General features: G+C 45.7%; 1 protein-coding gene across 2 annotated transcripts in view; it reads left to right on the top strand.

Moving 5' to 3' along the window:
* The window catches only part of ZCCHC7 (zinc finger CCHC-type containing 7), a 161,911-nt gene extending 140,907 nt beyond the window's left edge, over positions 1–21,004 (top strand). Inside the window, exons 8-9 of one of the 2 annotated variants that reach the window (XM_078676269.1) lie at positions 2,803–2,920; positions 19,933–21,004. In XM_078676269.1, the coding sequence (XP_078532395.1) occupies positions 2,803–2,920; positions 19,933–20,390 (576 nt within the window). In that variant the 3' untranslated portion in view covers positions 20,391–21,004. The remainder of the gene's footprint in view (positions 1–2,802; positions 2,921–19,932) is intronic. The other variant, XM_078676271.1, reaches the window with a different exon arrangement.
* The last annotated feature ends 315 nt before the right edge of the window (positions 21,005–21,319 follow it).

Below are 21,319 nucleotides of genomic sequence, written 5' to 3'. Positions count from 1 at the left end.
CATGTAATTCGGCTAACGTTAAACGCTTGTGTGGCGGCGGGGTTTGAGGAGTACCTCCCCCTGCGGCCCCTAAACTAGAATCGTCTACTGAGGCTCTTCGTCCTGGCAGAGTGGGAAATGGAAATGCAGGCTGGACTTGTATGGCGGGCTGGACCGGGGGTACCGTAACAGGTACTCCGGTGTCTGGAGGAGCGGGAAGTGCCTGATTTACAGGGACTGGCGGAGCACGAACAGGATTTGCATATTCTGGGACTGTGTCGTCCAAATAGGACGAAATAAAAATATCAGCTGCGGTCTGTTTGTGACGTAGCTTGGTCGGAACTAATGGTGGCGGGAAATTACTGGATGCCTCCGGGGTCGCTTTTGGCAAGCCCTCGGCAAGAAGAGGATACATACCCCTATTAAGGGCATGCCTCTGTCTGTCTGACTGTTCGGCTCTGACTTGTTCACCTATCTCGATTAATTCCCTTTCTTGGGCTCGTTCCAAGGATTCTCTACTTAATTCTGACTTTCTGATTTCTTTTTCGGTTCTCTTATGAGCTTCTTTACGCCATAACTCGATGGCATCTTTCTGTGATTGTCTGGCTTTCTTTTTCCATAATGCTTCTTCTACTCGCATGATGCATTCGGCATCCCATGTACCCGATACGGGCCATCTATACTTTTCTTCTAACTGTTTGGTATACTCTACCCATAAATCTAGATACAATATGGCGCTTATGCCATGCTTCTGATACATAAAATGACCTGGACTGTCCCTCGGCGGAACAGGAACTGCTTCTTCTAACAAACCCTTTCTAGTTTTTAGCTGACGTAATCTCGAAAAGAGAGACATTGTAAACTTGAATCGGAACACAATACAATACACGAGGAACAATAACAATTGGGAGAACAATTCAGGCATACCACGACATTGGAAATACATTGAACAACATCATAACATAACAGTTCGGACAGAATATTACCTGGAATACTGAAAACAGAAACACAAGAATTTCTCGAGAACGGAACAGACTAGAGTTTACTGGATGCACTGCTGAAACAGTACGGAACATACCGGTCCCATAAAGGGACGCATCAAGACCCGTATCCACCTAGGTGAACACTTCGTTTGTGAGTCTGTGTACCACCAACCCACGGACCAGAGTCAATTTAGATTGACCCTGTCTAGATACTACCCCAGTAATGGTACTCACCGGGCAGCAAGAACGGAAGGCCTCGGATCGGACTGGACTGCTACGACGACGGACGACGAACTTCGGACTTCAGTTACGGGTGGGCCTCCGGATACCTCGGACCTTGAACTCTCGGCTTGGGCTCTGGTCGGGACTCGCCGCGTTCCTCCACCGTCTCGTTTGGATGCTGGACCGCCTCCTCCGTCTCCTCCGTGGGCCTGAGGGATACTTGAAGCAGAAATATCTGCCGGTGCACGGTATGGTTCCGTCACGGCTGCAGAGGGTCAGGGGGTCGGCGTGGCTTCACCGACGCGTGGGGAAAGGGCAAGTCCCTATTCGGGCGCCATTATGTGGTAAATAAATAAATAATACCTCTCTTTTTGACTAGACATATATCATAACAGATAGCTCAATAAATAAGAGTCAAGATTCGAGGTAGTAGGAGTTTTGCAGGTTTAATACAGCATAAGGACAGGAACAGGACAACCTGCATAGGAATAGGATGACAGGGCCCAGCAGCTGCTGGGGCTGGGTCTGGGATGAGCGCGCTGACTTTTAATAACAATACATGAGCATATATACATAACGCAAACACATAGCATTACATTGCAGTAGGCGTAGCAGTGGGTGGAGCAGAAGGCGTGATGCGTAGCAGTCGCGAAAGATAAGGGCGAAAAGAGGTGTAACAGGGCGTATACATAGACATGTGATGCAAACGTAACAGAATATGTCATGAATGGGGCGGAAACCATGGAGGGGGCTACCTAAGGAGCCGGGACCTCTAACCTGATGGTGCGCGCAAACTAGCAATGACGTATCACTAGGAGAAGCTGGGGGCTATGAACTCTGTGCTAGGAGCAGAGACTGAAGTCTGGAGAGTCAGGGCGACATGTACCTAAACAGTATCTAGTATCTGATGTTTAGAGAACATGTTGATATAAACTAGAAGTCAGGAGGGGAAAGGCTGACTTGATTCTAAGACTGGACCATGCATTATTCTACATGTAGTACGTGATGAAGAATATTAAATGACCATTAAATGCAGTATTTCTCTAACGTGGAGACGTGAAGGCTAGACAATGACGGAAACTATTGATGCAGTTCAGTAGCTTAGGAATGCAGAGAAGGAGGACTGAACTGATAACTGGAACTATAACATACTTTTGGCAGACTCAGAGGCTGAGCCAGGCTGGACCGGGCACTGCGAGGCAGGAAGTAAGTGAAGGGTCGAGGATACAGGTGGGGGCTGTATCGCTCCTCAGCGAGGTTTCTGGAGACAGGAGCTGAATCTGGTGTCCAGGCCCTTTTGCGGCCTAGAAACGGGGACTTTATAATAGAATAACGTGCACACTGAGAAACGTGGCAACGTAGCTTTACATAGGCCTGATATTCGTAGTATTCACGAGGACTGGAAACTGGCATATTAGAGGTGGACACAACTGTAATTGCGTCATTAATCGAACATGGGGAATGCATATGCATATTTAATCATGCACACATAACATATGATGGATGACACGTAGGGACACAGAACATGGCAAAATTTACTTTTCCACATATTCTTGGGTGCACCGGTTTTCAGTGCGTGTAAGGGCGTGTTGTCACTGCAGTCATTTTACCATTTCAGGAGTGTGATCAAAGACGAATGTTCCAAGGCAGTTTTCCTGCGTGCCCATTTATCTTCGTCTATGATCAAGACTACGACATCTGGAAGAGAGAAAAGAGAATAGCAATCAAAGTACAAGGTAAGAATAATGCTGTAGAATCGGAGTCATTCACATGTATCAACTCTGTAGCTTCTTTGTAATGAATTCAGTCAGTAATAGGACAAACCAAAATCGAGTAATGCTTTTCAACCAAAGCCCCCCACATGCCCATCTTCAATACCAAATCCTGGCACTACTTTAATTTGGGGATATATAATTTTTTGTATTGAAGAAAAAGATGTTATAAGTGTTAAGCTGGTTTATATGTCAGTCCTATTTACCTTTAACAGTCAACCAAATGACAAACTTATTTTCAGTATAGATCAAAGGGAGAGAGAGGACTAGATAAGCTAGGCCGGATCCCCTGGTTTATATGTACATATATCAATAAGGACTAGCTAGTTAAGTAGGATATAGGAGACTCTGATAGGTACGTCGTGGAGCAACATAGAGTGGGGAAAAGGCATTGTTTTCCTCATAAAGCCCTCACCCACCGACCTAGTCGGTGGCATGCTTCATCATCGGGCCCACCACAGTGGCACCGAATGTGCCCCGGGTGTGCTTCAACGCCAGAAGACTGCGGAGCTGGTATGTTGCTGAGTGTGCGGTGAAAAAGGGTGAGAAGGTATTGATTAAAAGCTATGCAGGAGGTCCCAGCACCCGAGGGTTGTTTATCTTTAATGAACTGGGCCTCTGCTAGCAGATAAAAAGGCAAGGAGACGTGATGGAGTGCTGATTATGACCTCCAGCGTCTAGTGCGGTCTACATGTTTCAGCCAGTGCCTTGTTGAATTTAAGCTGGCTTTCCTCAGGACCATTTACTATGTGAAAGGTGCAAAATAAACTTAATTTAAGTGAAGGTGGTGTTTTGGCTATGTGTGGCGCTCGCTAAGGCGCTGTAACTGTTAGAGGGGATTCCCTCAAGCTTGATCTGTTTTTCCTTGTAAAAAGCTTCATGGGTCGCTTGGCAGAGAAAGAGACCGAGATTTTCGGTCTGGTTCCTCCTTGGACCTATTCGTCCTTCCGCGGCGCCCGGAAGGACGAATAGGTCCAAGGAGGAACCAGACCGAAAATCTCGGTCTCTTTCTCTGCCAAGCGACCCATGAAGCTTTTTACAAGGAAAAACAGATCAAGCTTGAGGGAATCCCCTCTAACAGTTACAGCGCCTTAGCGAGCGCCACACATAGCCAAAACACCACCTTCACTTAAATTAAGTTTATTTTGCACCTTTCACATAGTAAATGGTCCTGAGGAAAGCCAGCTTAAATTCAACAAGGCACTGGCTGAAACATGTAGACCGCACTAGACGCTGGAGGTCATAATCAGCACTCCATCACGTCTCCTTGCCTTTTTATCTGCTAGCAGAGGCCCAGTTCATTAAAGATAAACAACCCTCGGGTGCTGGGACCTCCTGCATAGCTTTTAATCTACACCTTCTCACCCTTTTTCACCGCACGCTCAGCAACATACCAGCTCCGCAGTCTCCTGGCGTTGAAGCACACCCGGGGCACATTGGGTGCCACTGTGGTGGGCCCGATGATGAAGCATGCCACCGACTAGGTCGGTGGGTGAGGGCTTTATGAGGAAAACAATGCCTTTTCCCCACTCTATGTTGCTCCACGACGTACCTATCAGAGTCTCCTATATCCTACTTAACTAGCTAGTCCTTATTGATATATGTACAAACTTATTTTCAGCACAGAGCTAGTTCTCCAGCTGCCTGCGTCAAGTGAGATAAATGTAGCAGGTACTTCAATCCCAGTGCCTCGCCCCTTACATGAACCCTCAACTTTTTCCAAAGCTATAATTTTACACCATGATAAATGTGTAAATGCATATCGTTTTCATATTTGAGCTATACTTTTCCAAAGTAATGTTTTTTTTAAATTGAGTGTAACCCATTACTCCCCTATTATAGTCTTCTCTTTCATGTGCCCTTATACTCACGCACTGAATGTTGAAGCCAAAGTGTGTTCATTAGAAAAGGGAAAACCATGCAGATCTGCTCATGACAGCTCTGAAGCTCACCCATTTTGCAACAATATCAGTACCATTAACCTACTCACCACAAGTAGCAGGAAGTCTTACATTCTAAGCAAACATGTTTTGTTCATCTTTTTGCTGGTCCAGTGATCCAGCAAGGCTGACCAAACCTTCTCAACCTTTTCCCTGATTATCATGTGGTGCATAGATGACCCTCTGTTGCCATGGTAGACCCTTGCTGGCTTGAGCGAGATTCTAACCCTTGTATTAAGGCTACTCAAAAGCCTGTCATTGGAAGTTGCATATTTAAAATTCCAAAGTCTTTCAGTTTGAAGGGGTCTCCATTTTCCCAACTTAGCGACATGCATTATAGTTGATTCTTGCATTCAAATTTAGCCATATTATTCAACCGTTTTCTCTCCCTTTACCATAGGACTATAATTTAAGAGCAGCGCTGCCAGGTCGTAAATTATCACTGTGCCACCAACACGCACTACTGAGCATCTATCCATTACTGAGATAATTTGCTTTCAGCCAATATGCATGGAGAAGCATCCAGTACTGCATCTTTTTTGCCTAGCATGCTTGAATTCTTCCCTGTAGTTTTGCTGGAAATCTTTGGTAGGTAGTTGTAAAGCTGCAGTGATAGAAACACATATTTAGATTTGAACTGTATGGAGACTGTCCACCACATTATATAACTAGGGAGAGAGCCAGAGGGATGGAGGAGCTCTACTCTCCACTGCTCAGATGGTCCACCGCATTTTGAGTAAAAGTGAATTCTACAAAACGTTGCTGTTTCACAAAGGAAATCTTGAGCTAGATCTCTTTAACTTGGAAGCAAGAATTTCCGAAGGACTGAATTACAGGTACTTTTTATTTGTTACTCTTAATCAGACAAAAAAGTATCCTAGGAGAATAAAGCCACTCCTTCTCGTAGAGCATAGAAACTTCTCTGTCCCTGTCTCTGAAGGGTTTGGGCCCAAGAAAAAATGTTTTCTCTCCTGTTCTTGTTGTTTACTGTGCAGACTTGGCTAACCTTGTTAAACCAAGGCAAGACTCCTTTAAGACCTGTCACTCCTTTGGGCAAAGAAGGTGTTTGCAAATGGTCCTCGTGCACTGCCGCTGACGCACCCCAACCATGTTCCACAAGATGGAGATTTGTAAGCCTTTCTTAACTAAAATACTAAGGACCAGGAAAGAAGATTGGTTTGCGCCCTCAGTCTTTGTTTGAAGAGTTGATGTACATCCCCTCCCTCAAAACTTACTGGAAAGGAGAAACGCATGCATCTGGAATTCACTGCCAAAAAAATAGGCAGAGGCAAACAAGCCTTGAATCCCTCTTCAGCGGCTCCTAATTGACTGACATTTGGTGTGCTGCCTAATCTATCCTCTGACAGCCTAGGTTTCAACGAGGCTGCTCCCTGTCAGTCATGTGAGGATGAAGATGCAGAGGAGGCATTTGTCTGTGATGAAGAACTGGAAGAGACCACAGGCCCATGTTTCTTAAATGTTCTCTCTGTAAGTTAATGGTAGGAGAATGACGAAAACTGTGAAGAAAGATACTAACACCTTTTCATTAATCATGCCCCAGTTGTGATACCCGAGAAGGAGTCTTCTATAGCAGGCAAGACTAACCTTTCTACAGGACTGTTTGGAAGCAGACGTTTGGACATGTGAAATGAAAAGATACTCATTTGGAGAAGGTGGGGACAAAGGGCTGTATCTCAACACCTCAGCCACCGCTTGCAAGATCCAATTGTCTCTTCTAGAATACCACAGCTTCAACTCACTAACAACATTCCAAGCTGGAATCCCCGACCTTTCAAGCCAAGATGCCATCCTTCTCTCCATAAATAGGCAATACCATACAAGTGTAATAAAATAAACATATGAAAAAAAACCAAAAAGGGCATACTGCGTATTCTTGAAAGATAACCTATTAAGAACATCATATGCTATGAAATACTAAAGAGTGAATATAAATATATTGAAAATCTTAGAGACATACTTGTCGCATACATAAAAAGTTAATTGAGTCCTTGTTCTTATGTATGGCAAGTTAACACTTGAAAGTCGCATTGTGAATTTACTCAGTTGCCTAAATAAGCACGTTTCCTGTTGATCCTTGAGCTCCTCCTTGACAAGTTGCTTTCTGCAGATTCACCAGCTGCAATTTCTCCATCATGGACGACACCACAGACCCCCATTGTCTAACCATCTCTTCAAGTCAGCCCACTTCTTTCTTCTTGGTTTTGTGGGCTACCACTATCAGTTTTTACTGCATTTTTTAAAAGTTTAATCAAATCAAAAGGTTGAGTGAATTTAGACCACTTTTTTCTGCCTGTCAGGATCCATACTTTGACTCAGTCCCTTACATTCACCCTCACCCATGTAGTAGTATTTGTTTTTATCATAACATTCCTTATGTCTCCTGTTCCATCTCTCTTCCTCACCATTTATCCTCCAGTGACACTTCCACTCTGCCTTTGAACCATGTCATTCACCATGGAGAAAGCTTGATGTTAGGTTTTCTACCTTTAAACAACTCTAAGGGTGCTCTGACACATGATCAAGTATGGGCTCATCATATAAGCTGTTAATCTTTTCTGTAATTCCTCTTCCCATGGCAATCTATTTTCCCTAGTCATCTGAAACACACCTTGGTAGTTGTATTACTTCTTTCTACAGCACAGTTAATTTCTGGATAGTATAAAGCACACTTCTTGTGAACAGTTCCATGCCCATTATAAACTCTTCTACCTCTTTAGAGCAAAACTTGAACAATTAATAGACAAAATCGATCAAGGAAATCTTTCTCTGGCATACGCCCTCCAGAAACTTTTAACTCCGCTCCAACTAATGTCACTAACACTAGCTACCTCCGGCTGCACTGAAAATAAATAACCACCCCAAAGAGATAAATATTTGCATGTTGACCCCTCACTGGTCCTACATTATCAAGAGCTACTTCTTCTCACAGCATGTTTGGTAAGTTGAGAAACTGCGTCGACTGGGGAACCGCTTTAAGTTCTTAAAACTTTTGCAACATTCAGCCACTCATGGGTAAGTTTAGCCACCTTCAGATCCAATGGCCACCAAAATCCTAGCCAGATTCTTTTTTTTGGTCTTTATTAACTTCATATGTCCTTCACGTTCCAACTGAAACCTCTTCTTTAATGTCTTAGGCAGTATTAACTAATTATCCATGATCAGTGACTACGTTCTCTTTCAGTTCCTCCTTTATTCCCCAGTATGGTTTCATATCATCTTCAACTTTTCTTTTGTCCCCTTTCAAGCGTTATTCTTCTTAAAGATTCCATCCAATCAGCACCCTTTCCGAACCAATTTTTCCATATTTTCTCTGTAATCCCATAAGTGACAGAACAAATACTTCCCATAACCAAATCCTTCTCATCAACCACATCATCATCATCTTCTTTCACCATAACAAGTCTGGATAAAATATCTGCTGCGCTATTTTGGATCTTTGGAATATACTCTGCTCTGAATGTATACACTTGAATTTTTACCACCCATTTTCTAATCCATGCTGACACTGCCTCAAGACTGTTACTCAAAAATATTTTCATCAATGGTTTATGATTTGCCCTGATGGTGAACACCTAAAAAAATTACAAACTGCCCAAATAATCATCAGTGCTTCTCTTTCAAGTAATGAATACTTTATATCTGCATTCCTTAGAGATGTTGACACAGCAGCTGTAGTTTTGTCCCCTTTCACCTAATTTTACATCACAAACGCCCCAAATTATTTTGAACTAGCATCAGTAACTACCATAATTCCTCTTCAAGGTTAGAATGGTTGCAGATGAGGAGCACCTTTAAGTTACTTCTTAACCTCGTACCTATCACACCACAGAAATTCTAAATGTTTCTTCATTAAACCCTTGATAGTTCTTATCTTGTGCTCCAGCCTTTCTATGTACTTACAATAAAGTTCTACCATCCCTAGGTATTGCATCAGTTCTTCCTTATTCTCTGGAAATGGTAGTTTATGAATAGTATCTACTGGTACTTTGTGGATCTCACACATAACAAAGAATTGTGATGTCCTACGTAACGGATCTTACTCTGTCCAAATGTCTAGTTCTCTGCCCTCAAAGTCAAGCTCTACTTTTTGAATCTTTGCAGCACACTCTTGACTCTCTGATTGTGTTCCATAAACACATTCCTATAAATTAGCATGTTATTCTGGAAAGAAACCTTACTCCTAAGTCTGCTAAAATTGTAATTGTGGATCTTTGAAAGACTGAGGGCAATGGCACAAGTCCAAAGAGCATACATTAAAAAAAAAAGTTACTATGTGTGCAAGAAGTGCTTTAAGGTATTGGGACTCTTTGTGATTGTGACTTTAGAGGTAGGCAGAAGCCAACCCTAGAGTGGTGAATTTTTTTGCTCCTGATGACATTGATAACCTCTCCAAAATGTTCTGCAATGGCTATTTGTCAACCACCATCACCGTGAACAGGACCTCTAAGTCTAAGCATAACCATCAATCACCCCTGGAAATTGTAGAGATTACTATGGAGGGCAGCCATTCTGTATCTTCCACCAATGTAATCACATCTAACCTGCAAAACCTCTCTAACTCAGACATAACAGCACCTACAAGCAGTCTAATCTCACCACCGTCAATGTTACTGGAATCAAACTTTTGTTTATTTTATTAAATATATTTATTGAACTTTGTATACAATACATTAGGAATAGGTACTGCTTAAAGACACATAGCGCAAACATTATGCTCACATTGTACGTTTTCCATTGATGTGTGCACATTTAAGATGCTGTTTTGAGTGTATTGCACAGTAATAAGGATAAAGTTTGACAGAATGCCCTTGGTGGGGCCAAAGGACAAGCAGGAACTAGCAGGAACTACGGGGCCTCAACCGTGGAGATTGAATGTGTTTGCCTCTACTGTTCAGAGAGGTCCATTCTACTATGGCTGTGCAAACTGGGCCAAATACAGCACCTTTAGCACTTAACTCTCAGTGGTAGCGATGGCACGCAATCATAGGCTTCGCTGGGAGGTAGTGTGGGGATGTTTGGGCTCAGCACTCAACAAGCACATATTAACCTGATAAATGATTTTCCAACTCAGTGCATTACTTCCAAGAAGAAAAGTGCTTTAATGCAGACTCGTACTAAATACTACACATACAATATCTACAAAATGCATCTTGGTGTCCTGGGTGCTTGAGGTTGTCTATGCCATTTCCAGCTATTGGTTCTGGTCCCCCCCCCACCCTACCCCATTCCACCCACCACCCATTCCACCCACCTTATGGTTCTGCTTTTTAACTTCCGCAGTCAGTGTCGGGCTTATTTAGGTTCAGGCACAGTTCACTCCTGTTATGCTCTTAATATCCACCATCTTTCTTTAAGTTCACCTAGCGAGGTCTCAGTCGTGTTCGGCATGGTAAATACAGCTGGTCGACAGGATTCTCCTCTGCTCTGCCCATTCTGAGAGCTTTTGAACTGGCAGTACCTTTTGGGGCAACTTTGGGTGGTCACTTCTCCAATGAAGCAGCTGCTTAGTTTCCATCGATGTCTAGGGTGGCTATGTTGGTAAACTCTGGATCACACAAACGGTAGGGAAGTAGGTGCTTGATGTGGCCACGCATGGGTTGATCTCGTCTTGGGATGGGATGGCCACACACATTCTGATCTTGTGAGCCAATGCAGAATGTGGTGCAAATCACGCTGCGGTCTTTTAATTACACAGAGGCTCAAGGCCCCACTGCAGCTTTGATCCTGATACAGTGGCTTGGGTCACGCAGACGCTTCATAGTCCCTGCCAAGGACAGCATTCAACACAGGATCATACAGATGGCTCTCCGCAGTCGCCTTCTCCTAGCAAACTCGCCCCATTGGGCTCACTCTGCATCTCGCTCCTTCTGGCACTCACTCATGCTGCAAGGTTGGCAGTCTCCTTCCCTCTTGCAGCAGGCAGACTGGCATCTGGGTACTTCCGGACAAGTGAACAGTTCTCGGACACAGTTGATGTTCCCTCACTTCTTGGAAGCTGTCTGACTGTCTGAAACCAGATCTTATGGCTTAGTAACCATCTGAGCACTCTGTGGAGCACTCCCGTCCTTGGTCTTTGAGACATTGGAACTGGAACACCAAGTGGATCCCACTGTTTTGCAGCGTGAATCTTTCTGGATTCACTATGCTGTGCATATTCCGCAATCTGGTGGTTGGGTCCGGAATCGTAGTCTTTTTTCTCTCTCTTTTTTTTTTTTTTTTGTAGCCCAGGTGGGCGTCGACGTCCCACCATTTGGTGTCCTTTCGGTGACGTCGGCGTGCTTCCGGCGGAAGCTACCACCCTTGGGCGCCATCTTCAGATTCTTTTTTCCGCCGTTGGGTCTGGATCGTCGCGTGAAGCTCCAGAAGTTTTGGAGGAGGAAAGAAGAAAATACAGCAGAAATTCACAGGTGAAGACCTAAGAACATCGACAGAAGAGGACCTTTAGTGAGGAGACGACGAAGAAAGGAGAGAACTTCGAAATCTTCGACCTCCTTGAAGGAATGCGCACACAGGGGGCCCCCTGAGCGCAGGGATGTACAAGACGCCGTTTAAATTCTGCAAGAACTGCCACCACAAGTTCGCACAGAAGGACCAGCACCCAGTCTGCAACCTCTGCCTGCCAATCGACCACGAAAGCAGAGACTGCAACGCCTGCTCCGTCTTCAAGCCGAAGACACTCCGAATTCGAGAAGGACAGAGGACGGCTCACCACACGATGCAGGGCAAGGGCCAAGCACCGACGCTCTATGAACTTGGCCTCTCCACCGACGATGAGGACAACATCGCCGAAGGACCAGATGACTTCACGGTCGCTGAGACCGATAAGAGTACGCCTGAGAAGGTAGGAGAGTCTACGACCCCGAAAACTCCCACAGGGCCTCTAAAACCTGAGACAGACCCTCGAAGGTCAGAGCACAGAGCCTCGAAAGGAGCACCGGCGCCGAGCAAATCGACGACCGAAGCTGCATCCGCCGAAAAAGAGCCCAGCGGATCCTCCGAGAAGGACTCCCGGAGGCAGAAGACCAGCGAAAAGCAAAGGTCATCGAAGCAAGCCCCCGAAAAAGGGCCTTCGACTTCGACGTCGAAAGAAAAAGAGCCGAAGAAAGCTTCGACGTCGACGACGGCGCCGAAAAGGGCAGCTGAAACACTCGACGACGAACAGGCCGCAGAAATGCAGAGAAAAAAGACAAGGCTCGAGCCCGAAATGGAGAACATCCTTCAGAGAAAGAAGGACTTCGAAGAAAAAATGAAAAGTTACAAGATCCCCCCGAAGCCGGCAACGACCGTCGCTGAGGTACAGGAGATCGAAGAGTTCGACATCGAAGAGCCGCCGAAAACTCCGGAACCTTCGGAGCACGAAGAGGAGGAGCACCTCTACTACACAGAGGGGGATTACGGGGAACAGCAGTCAAGCTACGGTTCAGGTTCCTCGACGGCCCAAGACCAGGAATGGCAGGACATCGAGGCCGAAAACCCGGAGGAGGCGGTAGAAACATACCCCTCGAGGCCTTCGCCACCGGATGACATTGGGGCATACAATGAGGTGGTAAGAAAGGCGGCAACAGCTTATGGAATTAAGCTGGAAGAGGAGAAGCCAAAAGCAGACTTCCTGCTCGAGACACTGCTCCCCATACAGACAAGGAGCCAGTCCCTGCCCATGCTCAAGAGTATCACGGCCCAGGGAAAGGAGGCCTTCAAGGACCCGGCTACATGCAGATCTGTAACGCCGAGGACCGAGAAGAAGTACAAATTCTCCTCCGAAGACCCAGCTTACATCAAGGGTTCCGTCACAGCGGATTCTATCATCGCTGCAACGGCCAGGAAAAGGGCAAACGTCCCAACAACGTCCGGACCACCACCTGACAAAGAAAGCAGGAGGATGGACCTAACGGGCAGGAAGATTGAGAGGAACGCTGCTACGCACTGGCGGATGGCGAATTCCAACGCCCTCCTGAATAGGCATCAATACCAGCACTGGGAGGAGATGGGACAGTTGCTCAAACACCTCCCGGAACAATACCGTGACAGAGGAGCACACCTGGTAGAGGAAGGGAAGAGCATCGCCAACTCATGCCTGAAGACAGCCTTGGACGGGGCAGAAACATCCAGCAGACTGATGGCTATAGGCATCACTGAAAGAAGGCAAGCATGGCTCAGGATCTCAGGATTCAAGGCTGAAGTCCAGAACAACATCCTGAACACACCCTTCAGCGGTGAAACATTGTTCGGGGCCCCAGTTGATGATAAGCTCACCCAACTGAAGAAGGACAACGAGACGGCAAGGTCCATGGGAGCCCTGCAGTTCAGAGGGATGAGAAGGGGCACTCCGTCGCGGAGGCCGAACGGCAGAGGTGGAAGCCAGCGAGGAGATTCTCACCAGAGTTTCCACCAGGGGCAACAGAGTGACAGCCAGGGCCACCAGGGGCAGCAGAGGCAAACCTGGAACTACCAAGGCAGGGGCCAGTCCTTTCGATCGAGAGGAAATGGACGGGGCCAGAGAAGAAGAGGCGGCGAACAGCCCCCCTCTAAGTGACTTCACACGAGAGAAGGTGCTCTACCACCCACACCCTCCGGGGGAGGAGCACGGGAAAACAAAGAGGAGAGGGCTACACGGACAAGACACAAAAGAACATGCAACTCCGGTAGGAGGAAGATTGAGATTTTTTCTCCAGGAGTGGAGAAAAATAACAACAGACAAGTGGATACTCAATATTATGCAGTTCGGGTACTGCATAGAGTTGGAAAAAAGGCCACCAAACAGAAAACCAAAGAAAAGACAGCACTCAGGAAGAGAGCTGCAACTACTGCAAGAGGAAGCCCAAGAACTCCTCCTCAAAGCGGCCATAGAACGGGTCCCCTTCAAAGAACGGAACATGGGAGTGTACTCAAACTACTTCCTAGTGCCAAAGGTGGACGAAAGCCTAAGACCCATCCTGGATCTACGGTTCCTGAACAAATACGTCAAAACTCAAAAATTCAAAATGACGTCCCTACAAGAGGTCATTCCTCAGATAAAAGCAGGGGACTTCTTGTCTACCATAGACCTCAAAGATGCATACCTGCACATCCCCATGAACAAGCAGCACAAGCACATGCTAAGGTTCACTGTAAACAAGGATCACTACCAATTCACGACCCTAGCTTTCGGCCTAAAGTCCGCACCAAGGGTGTTCACCAAATGCCTTGCGGCAGTGGCCGCACACCTAAGGAGAAAGGGGATACACGTGTACCCCTACCTCGACGACTGGCTGGTGAAGGCAAACTGCTACAGGACATGCAAAGAGCATGCAGAACAGGTGACAGGAACGCTAGCAAACCTGGGTTTCTCCATACACTGGGGCAAAAGCTCGATGGAACCAGAGCAGGTGAAGATCTTCCTGGGAGCCCAGATCGACACCATACAATGCAGAGTCTTACCGAGCGAAAAGAGAACGCTCAGCCTACTGAGGGAGAAACGTCACTACCAGAAGGGGCGATCTCTGACAGTGAGGACTGTGAGCAAGATCTTGGGGATGATGGCATCATGCATCCATCTGGTCCCCAATGCACGACTACAAATGAGACCACTCCAAGAGTGGCTGCAACAACAATGGTCACAAGCTACAGGAAGTTGGGAGGATCTAGTGGTTGTAACGCACAGGGTGCAGGAAGAGATAAGGTGGTGGACCAAGGAGAGAATAACAGAAGGGAAACCTCTAACACCACCGGACCCAACAGTGACCATCACCACAGACGCATCCCAGAAGGGGTGGGGCGCACACATGAACAGAGTGAGGGGTCTGTGGAGCCCTACAGATGCAGTCAGGCACATCAACTACCTGGAACTGAAAACTGTGTTGCTAGCCCTCAAGGCCTTTCAGAAACACCTACACAACCGGAAGGTGCTAATACAAACAGACAACACCACAACGATGTTTTACATAAACAAACGGGGGAACTCAATCGTTCCCGCTGTCAAACTTGGCACAAGAGATCTGGAAATGGGCCATACCACTAAAAATAGACCTGCTAGCCATACACCTGCCAGGGAAGGACAATGTGGAAGCGGATTGGCTCAGCAGGCAGACTTCTGCGTCCCACGAGTGGGAACTCAACAGTCAGGAAACAGAGAGTCTATTCAGGAAGTGGGGCACCCCAACAATAGACCTATTTGCAACACACCGGAATGCAAAATGCCAATACTTTGCATCCAGGCAACCAGAGGCACGGTCCCAGGGGAATGCCCTATGGATAAGCTGGTCAAAAACATTTGCCTACGCTTTTCCCCCGATACCACTGATCCCCAGGGTGCTCAACAAATGCATGAAGAGCAACATGACGCTCATCCTTGTGGCACCACAATGGGCCAGACAGACGTGGTATTCTCAGATAATGGAGATGGCGCAGGGGCCTCCCCACAAGTTCTCAAAAAGAAGAGACCTACTCTCCATGGAAAACGGAGGAATCCTACACCCAGAGCCAGAGAGCCTCAACCTCTCAGCCTGGCTCCTGGGGACTTAGAATTTGCACACCTGAAACTACCAGAGAGCACCCTGCGGGTGCTGCGAGAGGCAAGAAGGCCCAGCACACGCAAGTGCTATGGGGAAAAGTGGAAAAGATTCACTCAATGGTGTTGCAAGAAACAACTCCAAAGGAGACTGACCAAGGAGTCCACGGTGCTAAGGTACCTCACACACCTAATCAAGGCAAAGCTAAGCTCATCCTCGCTGAGAGTGCACCTAGCAGCGATTGTGGCATACACAAGAGGAGAAACAGGGAGAAGCTTCTTCACATCTCAAGTCGTGAAAAGATTCCTGGAAGGGGCAAAAAGAATAGCGCCGCCAAAGAGAATGCCGCCACTGGCCTGGAACTTAAAGGTGGTACTGACGGAGCTCATGAAAGCACCCTTCGAACCCATCCACAAAGCATCACTGCAAATGTTAACAATGAAGACGGCCTTCCTGGTGGCGATCACCTCACTACGAAGGGTGAGCGAACTGCAGGCACTCACACTGCAGGAACCCTACATCCAGATACACAGTGACAGGGTCGTGATGAGAACTGACCCACACTTCATGCCAAAGGTGGTGTCAAGGTTCCACATGAATCAGAGTATTCAGATCCCTAGCTTCTTCCAAAACCCCACTACAAGCGCTGAGAGGTCGCTCCACACCCTAGACGCAAGAAGGGCTGTGATGCACTACATGGAAAGAACGAAGGACCACAGGAAGACGAAACAGTTCTTCGTGTCCTTCGCTAACAGTTACATGGGCAAACCAGTTACGAAAAACACCATAGCCCGATGGATCGCACAGACAATTCAGTTCTGCCACAAGCAAGCTGGCCAGGAGCTAACAGGAGGGGCACGAGCCCACTCCACCAGGAAGAAAGGAGCAACAATTGCCTTCCTGGCCAACACACCGATTCAGGATATATGCCTGGCGGCAACATGGGCTTCAGTACACACTTTCACGAAGCACTACTGCGTGGATGTACAGATGAACAAGGAAGCACAAGTGGGACAAAAAGTGCTTCAACATATTTTTAGCAACCAACGCTCATCTTCCACCCAACCGCCACAAAAGTAACGAAAACCGCTACAAAATCTATGCACAGCATAGTGAATCCAGAAAGATTCACGCTGCAAAACGAATAGTTTCTTACCTGTCGGTGTAGTTTTGCAGCTTGAAGATCTTTCTGGATTCACTAGCGAACCCACCCGCCTCCGCCAGAAAGATGAGGCTGGAAAAGAGGGTGGAAAAACATGGAAAAGAAAGCAAGTTGGAACAATTACAAAATACGTGGAAACACTAACGTTGAAAAAACGATTAACATACATAGCCATGGATTCACTACAAAGACAAACAAGGAAAAGAGACAGAAAAAAGAATCCGAAGATGGCGCCCAAGGGTGGTAGCTTCCGCCGGAAGCACGCTGACGTCACCGAAAGGACACCAAATGGTGGGACGTCGACGCCCACCTGGGCTACAAAAAAAAAGAGAAAAAAGACTACGATTCCGGACCCAACCACCAGATTGCGGAATATGCACAGCATAGTGAATCCAGAAAGATCTTCAAGCTGCAAAACTACACCGACAGGTAAGAAACTATTCGTTATACAGGGAAAGCAGGCAGTAGATGTGCACTCCGTCTCCCCTTTTCGCACTAGTTTTGGCAGTTTTTTCTTTCACATATCCTCTCCAGACACAGCCTTTGTGCAGAGTGATGCTTCTTAAAGCAGGGTGCCTCCAGCCTGGATCACCCACAAGTCACAAAGAAGAGTGGCTTTTTTGCACCTGTTTGTCATCAGCCACATTGAAAGAATTATCAGGAAAAGACAAAAGTGTGGCATTCCACATGAAGTCCCCTTCACCGCACACACCAGATTCTACCATCCCACTCTTCACCTCCACCATTTACTAGATGGTAGTGATTCAGCATGACTAATGAGCAGCTCCTTGCTTCAGCGTCTATGTAGCCTACCTCCAGCTTTATGAATGTCAGCAATGCACTTCTACTCTCTGGAAAAACAACTTCACCTCCATCTTGGGCAAAAGGGCAATGCAGGGCAGGGCATCAAAATTAGGCCCCATAGACCGACATTTCTCTGGCTCACTTCCACACGCAGCATGTACTATGTTGGCCACAAACTCCAACACACGCATCATACACTTGAGATGTTAGTCCTAGGATTTGCATAAGCGCATGTAGGCGGACTGTTTATGCAGTTTAATGATGCCTCCGGCGGCGTTACCTTTTATTCCTGTAGTCGCTGAATCCATCCCACCACTACAAAGAAAGCTGAAGTAAAGGACCACTGTTCATACTTGTCACTGCACTCCCACATAATGATCCATGCTGCTTCTAGGTTGTTAACAGCTTGTTCTGCTATCCTCCGAAACTATGTTGGGTCCCTGTAGTTACTATCAAGTGAAGTTGATGATCCATCACATTCTTAAGGCCTGGTTTCTTGGCTGTGGTGAGGTGCCACAAGATGCTCGTCACCAGTGTGAAATACAAAAATGTGCCACTTGGTGAAAATGAGTATACATGATCTTTATTACAACACCTCAGCTACCACTTGCCATCTAATTGTCTTCTCCGGAATCGTCCAGTTCCAACCCACTAACAACATTCCATTGTGGGATCCCCCACACCCCGAACTAATAGGAGCCCTAGGGGGAGTAAAGGGGTTGAAACAGGTCGCCCCTGACTCTATACCGTTTAAACAACAAGTGACCTGCCCCTGGTTGATGTGAAAACAAAGGTTTTCCATATATTTTGCCTGATACCTATAATAGAGTATCACTCTCCAGTGGGTATATTTTTTACCCTCCCGCCTAGGTGTGCTCAATATAGTCACAGATTCGAGTCTAAAAATCGTGCGTATAATAATTATTGTGGCAACCAACTAACCCTCACTCTGTCCTTCTAGGAAAGTGCTAACAAAAGAACCTTCGAAAAAGGGGGGAGAGTAGTTGGCAGTGCCTCACGGGAGCAACACCCGGGGAGGAAATAACAGGCTGGTACTCGCCAACAGTCTCTGCATAGTCTGACTCAAGAGGGCAGTTGCCCATGCTGTAATTTGGGTGCATCCCCTGTTTTTTTTGTTTTTTTTAAACATTTTATTAGGCTTTACAGAAATAAAGCAGATTACATGAAGCATTATCTGACGTGTAAGTCCATTTTGGATGTAAGAGTGTTGACAGCAATTCAAGAACCGGCTGCAGAACAGATACCAGCACAGTCCCAATATAAAGCCCTGGTCTGGTACCAAAAGGATCCGACTGTAAGGAAGTGGCCGTTTAGCAAACAAAAACGTTGTATACAGGGCAGTGGGTAGTCATTAACAAAAGTAAAACAGGTGGGGGGGGGGGGGAGTAAAAACAGTCAAAGACAGGTAAGAACTCCAATAAACTGCCACGGGGTTTGTTAACTAATCAGGGGGATCTCTGAGGCAGTGCCATGGAGGGAAGGGGATCGCCCATGCCATCACACCTCACCACTCGTAATCTTTGCCCAGCCCCAGCAAACGGAGCCAAATCGTCCAAACCATCGGGTGAGCATAACCTGGTTAAGTATACCGGGGTATTTTGTTGGATAATGTTGCAAGTAAACATGAAACGCCCTCAGTGGAGGTCACCGAGAGGGGGGGGACATTACATGCCAGGTAGACAATTGGGCAGGAAGACATGACCATCCTTGCCGCGTCAGGATTTTTGCACCTACATTTTTATTTGTCATTAAGAATGTTTTAATGTTTTGAGAGTAGTGCGGAATCCAAGTGAACCCGCAGAGAAATTGTAAGAGGTTGTGACTTTGATACAGAATGATGATCACTGATGAGCTGCTTCTTCCTAGTAATTGTCACTTTCATCTGAATGCATAATGTCATTGGACTCCAGGCATAATTGTTCCTTTATCTCTAGACAGAAAATCTATAAGCTAAGGTGTGTATGTATTCTCCGTGTCATTGAGCGAGTCCATTCTATTGGGTATATGTAGATATATCTGAAAGCAATTTATCTTTTTTTTTTTTACTGTTAGCTTGAGGGGGTATGGGGGTCACAGGAGGACAATATATTATTGATTGCTTCATGAAAAATAATATTCTTATTGATAGCTTGCATGGTTGGGTTAGTTGGTCCTCCTAATCGGATTCTGCTAGCTTCTGAAATATTTTTCTTATTTATCTGGGTGGTCTTCCTATAGACTAGTTTGGACTAGAGTCACTAGACCAATACAAATTATATTTACTTTTATATATTTTGATTTGTGAGGGGTGTATTCTAGCACGGTTTCAGAATATGTGAAGTTGCACAGACATACGTTACTTTCTAGTGCATATTTTCACCAGAGAAGGGCAGGTTGAGGCACGCCACGATGTGCAAATTTCAGCTATAAAAGTGAGTGTACAGTTTGTTACTTAAAGGAATTTATTCTCACTGCATTTATTGAGGCATGAGTCCATATGAATATGAAAAGGAGGTAATAGGTAGCAAAAAAGTACTCATGTTTATTTATTTACATTTCCAGAACTTCAAGAGGCTGGCCTTTTCCCGCTAGAGGAAAAGAACCCAAGATCGGAAAATGCAGATGGCCATCATTCTTCAAAAAGGCAAAAGAAACATCACGACTTTAAAAGAGGACACAAAGAAGGCCAGTCACATAAGGAAAGCAAGAAAAAGAAGTGGAGTCAGACCCATCAAGAGAAAAAGCACAAGAAAGTACGTTGGTGTTTTGACGTGGACGACGATTTTCCCAGAGGGACTTCATCTCATTTCCGCAAACACAGCAGCTGCTCTCCCTCGAGCAGTTATGATCCCTTTTTGTCCAAGCATGACAAGAGGTCTCAGGGCAATTATGTTGGAGAGGAAGGAATAAGGAAGAGAAGGAAAAAACACAAAGGAAGGCGGGACCACAGTCCAGATACACATGAGAACTTGTTCGGCATAAAACAGAGACATAAGAAGTCAAAGAAATATACTGAATAGTAGCCTAAGAATAAAAGAACAAATTCAACAGCAGCCCAGACTGCGGCAGTCACAGGATGTGGTTGGCCAGGCTCTGAATGTTTGGTTTACGTTTAGCCACTTTCTGGCTGAGGTTGAGTGATCTGCGTGAATGTCAGTCCAGCTAATCAAGCTGAACCAGCTTCTGCGATCCTTCTGTCCCTTTTCACAAAGTGTTCTTCCTTTATTGGTCAACGCTTTTAAGGACCAGGAAAGATTTGCATTGGCGACCCATACGAATTAGCATTCATGTTTGAGATACCACGATGACATTTACATTCTTGACTTTTGACATAATGTTCTTATCAAAGGGATGGATTAAAACATTGCCACCTCATCCCTTCAGCGTTTTGTATTACAAACTCCGTGCATTTTCAGACCCATTCTTTGATGCTGAGGTCTCGAAGAAACATTGCTTTTCTTGAATGAGAATTGCATTAGTTTGAGGACCTCACATAGTAACCTCTCAGGGAGAGACAGAGCAACACAGATTGGTGAATTAAGCGCATTGCAAGACAACTTTTTAAATCTTTTATGTAACTACCAAACTCAGATTTATATTTATAATAAATCGACTGTTAAGTATTGGAATAAAAGTTCCCCAGAGTCTTTGTCCATCCTCCTGGATAAGGATAAAGTATGTGCTGCATGTGTAAGAAAAGCGGCTGGGAAAATATTTAACATTTTAATTTGGCCCATTATGTTGACATTTCTGTGATGTCAATTTGGCCACTTTTGATTTTTTTCACATTTATAATACTCGTTGGCTACAGTTTCCCTGCAAAAAAAACAAGCATATACAATGCAATGGTTTCGCCTTTTGAAAAGTTTGAGCTATTGGCATTGTAAATGACAAAGTTTGTATTTATGTGTTGGTTTTGAAAACATATAAATAAATGGCATTGTCATTT

Source organism: Lissotriton helveticus, chromosome 2_1 (genome assembly GCF_964261635.1).
Source record: "Lissotriton helveticus chromosome 2_1, aLisHel1.1, whole genome shotgun sequence".
Lineage (NCBI taxonomy): Eukaryota > Metazoa > Chordata > Amphibia > Caudata > Salamandridae > Lissotriton > Lissotriton helveticus.
Note: the sequence above shows the minus strand (reverse complement) of the source record. Positions and strands in the feature narration are given on the sequence as shown.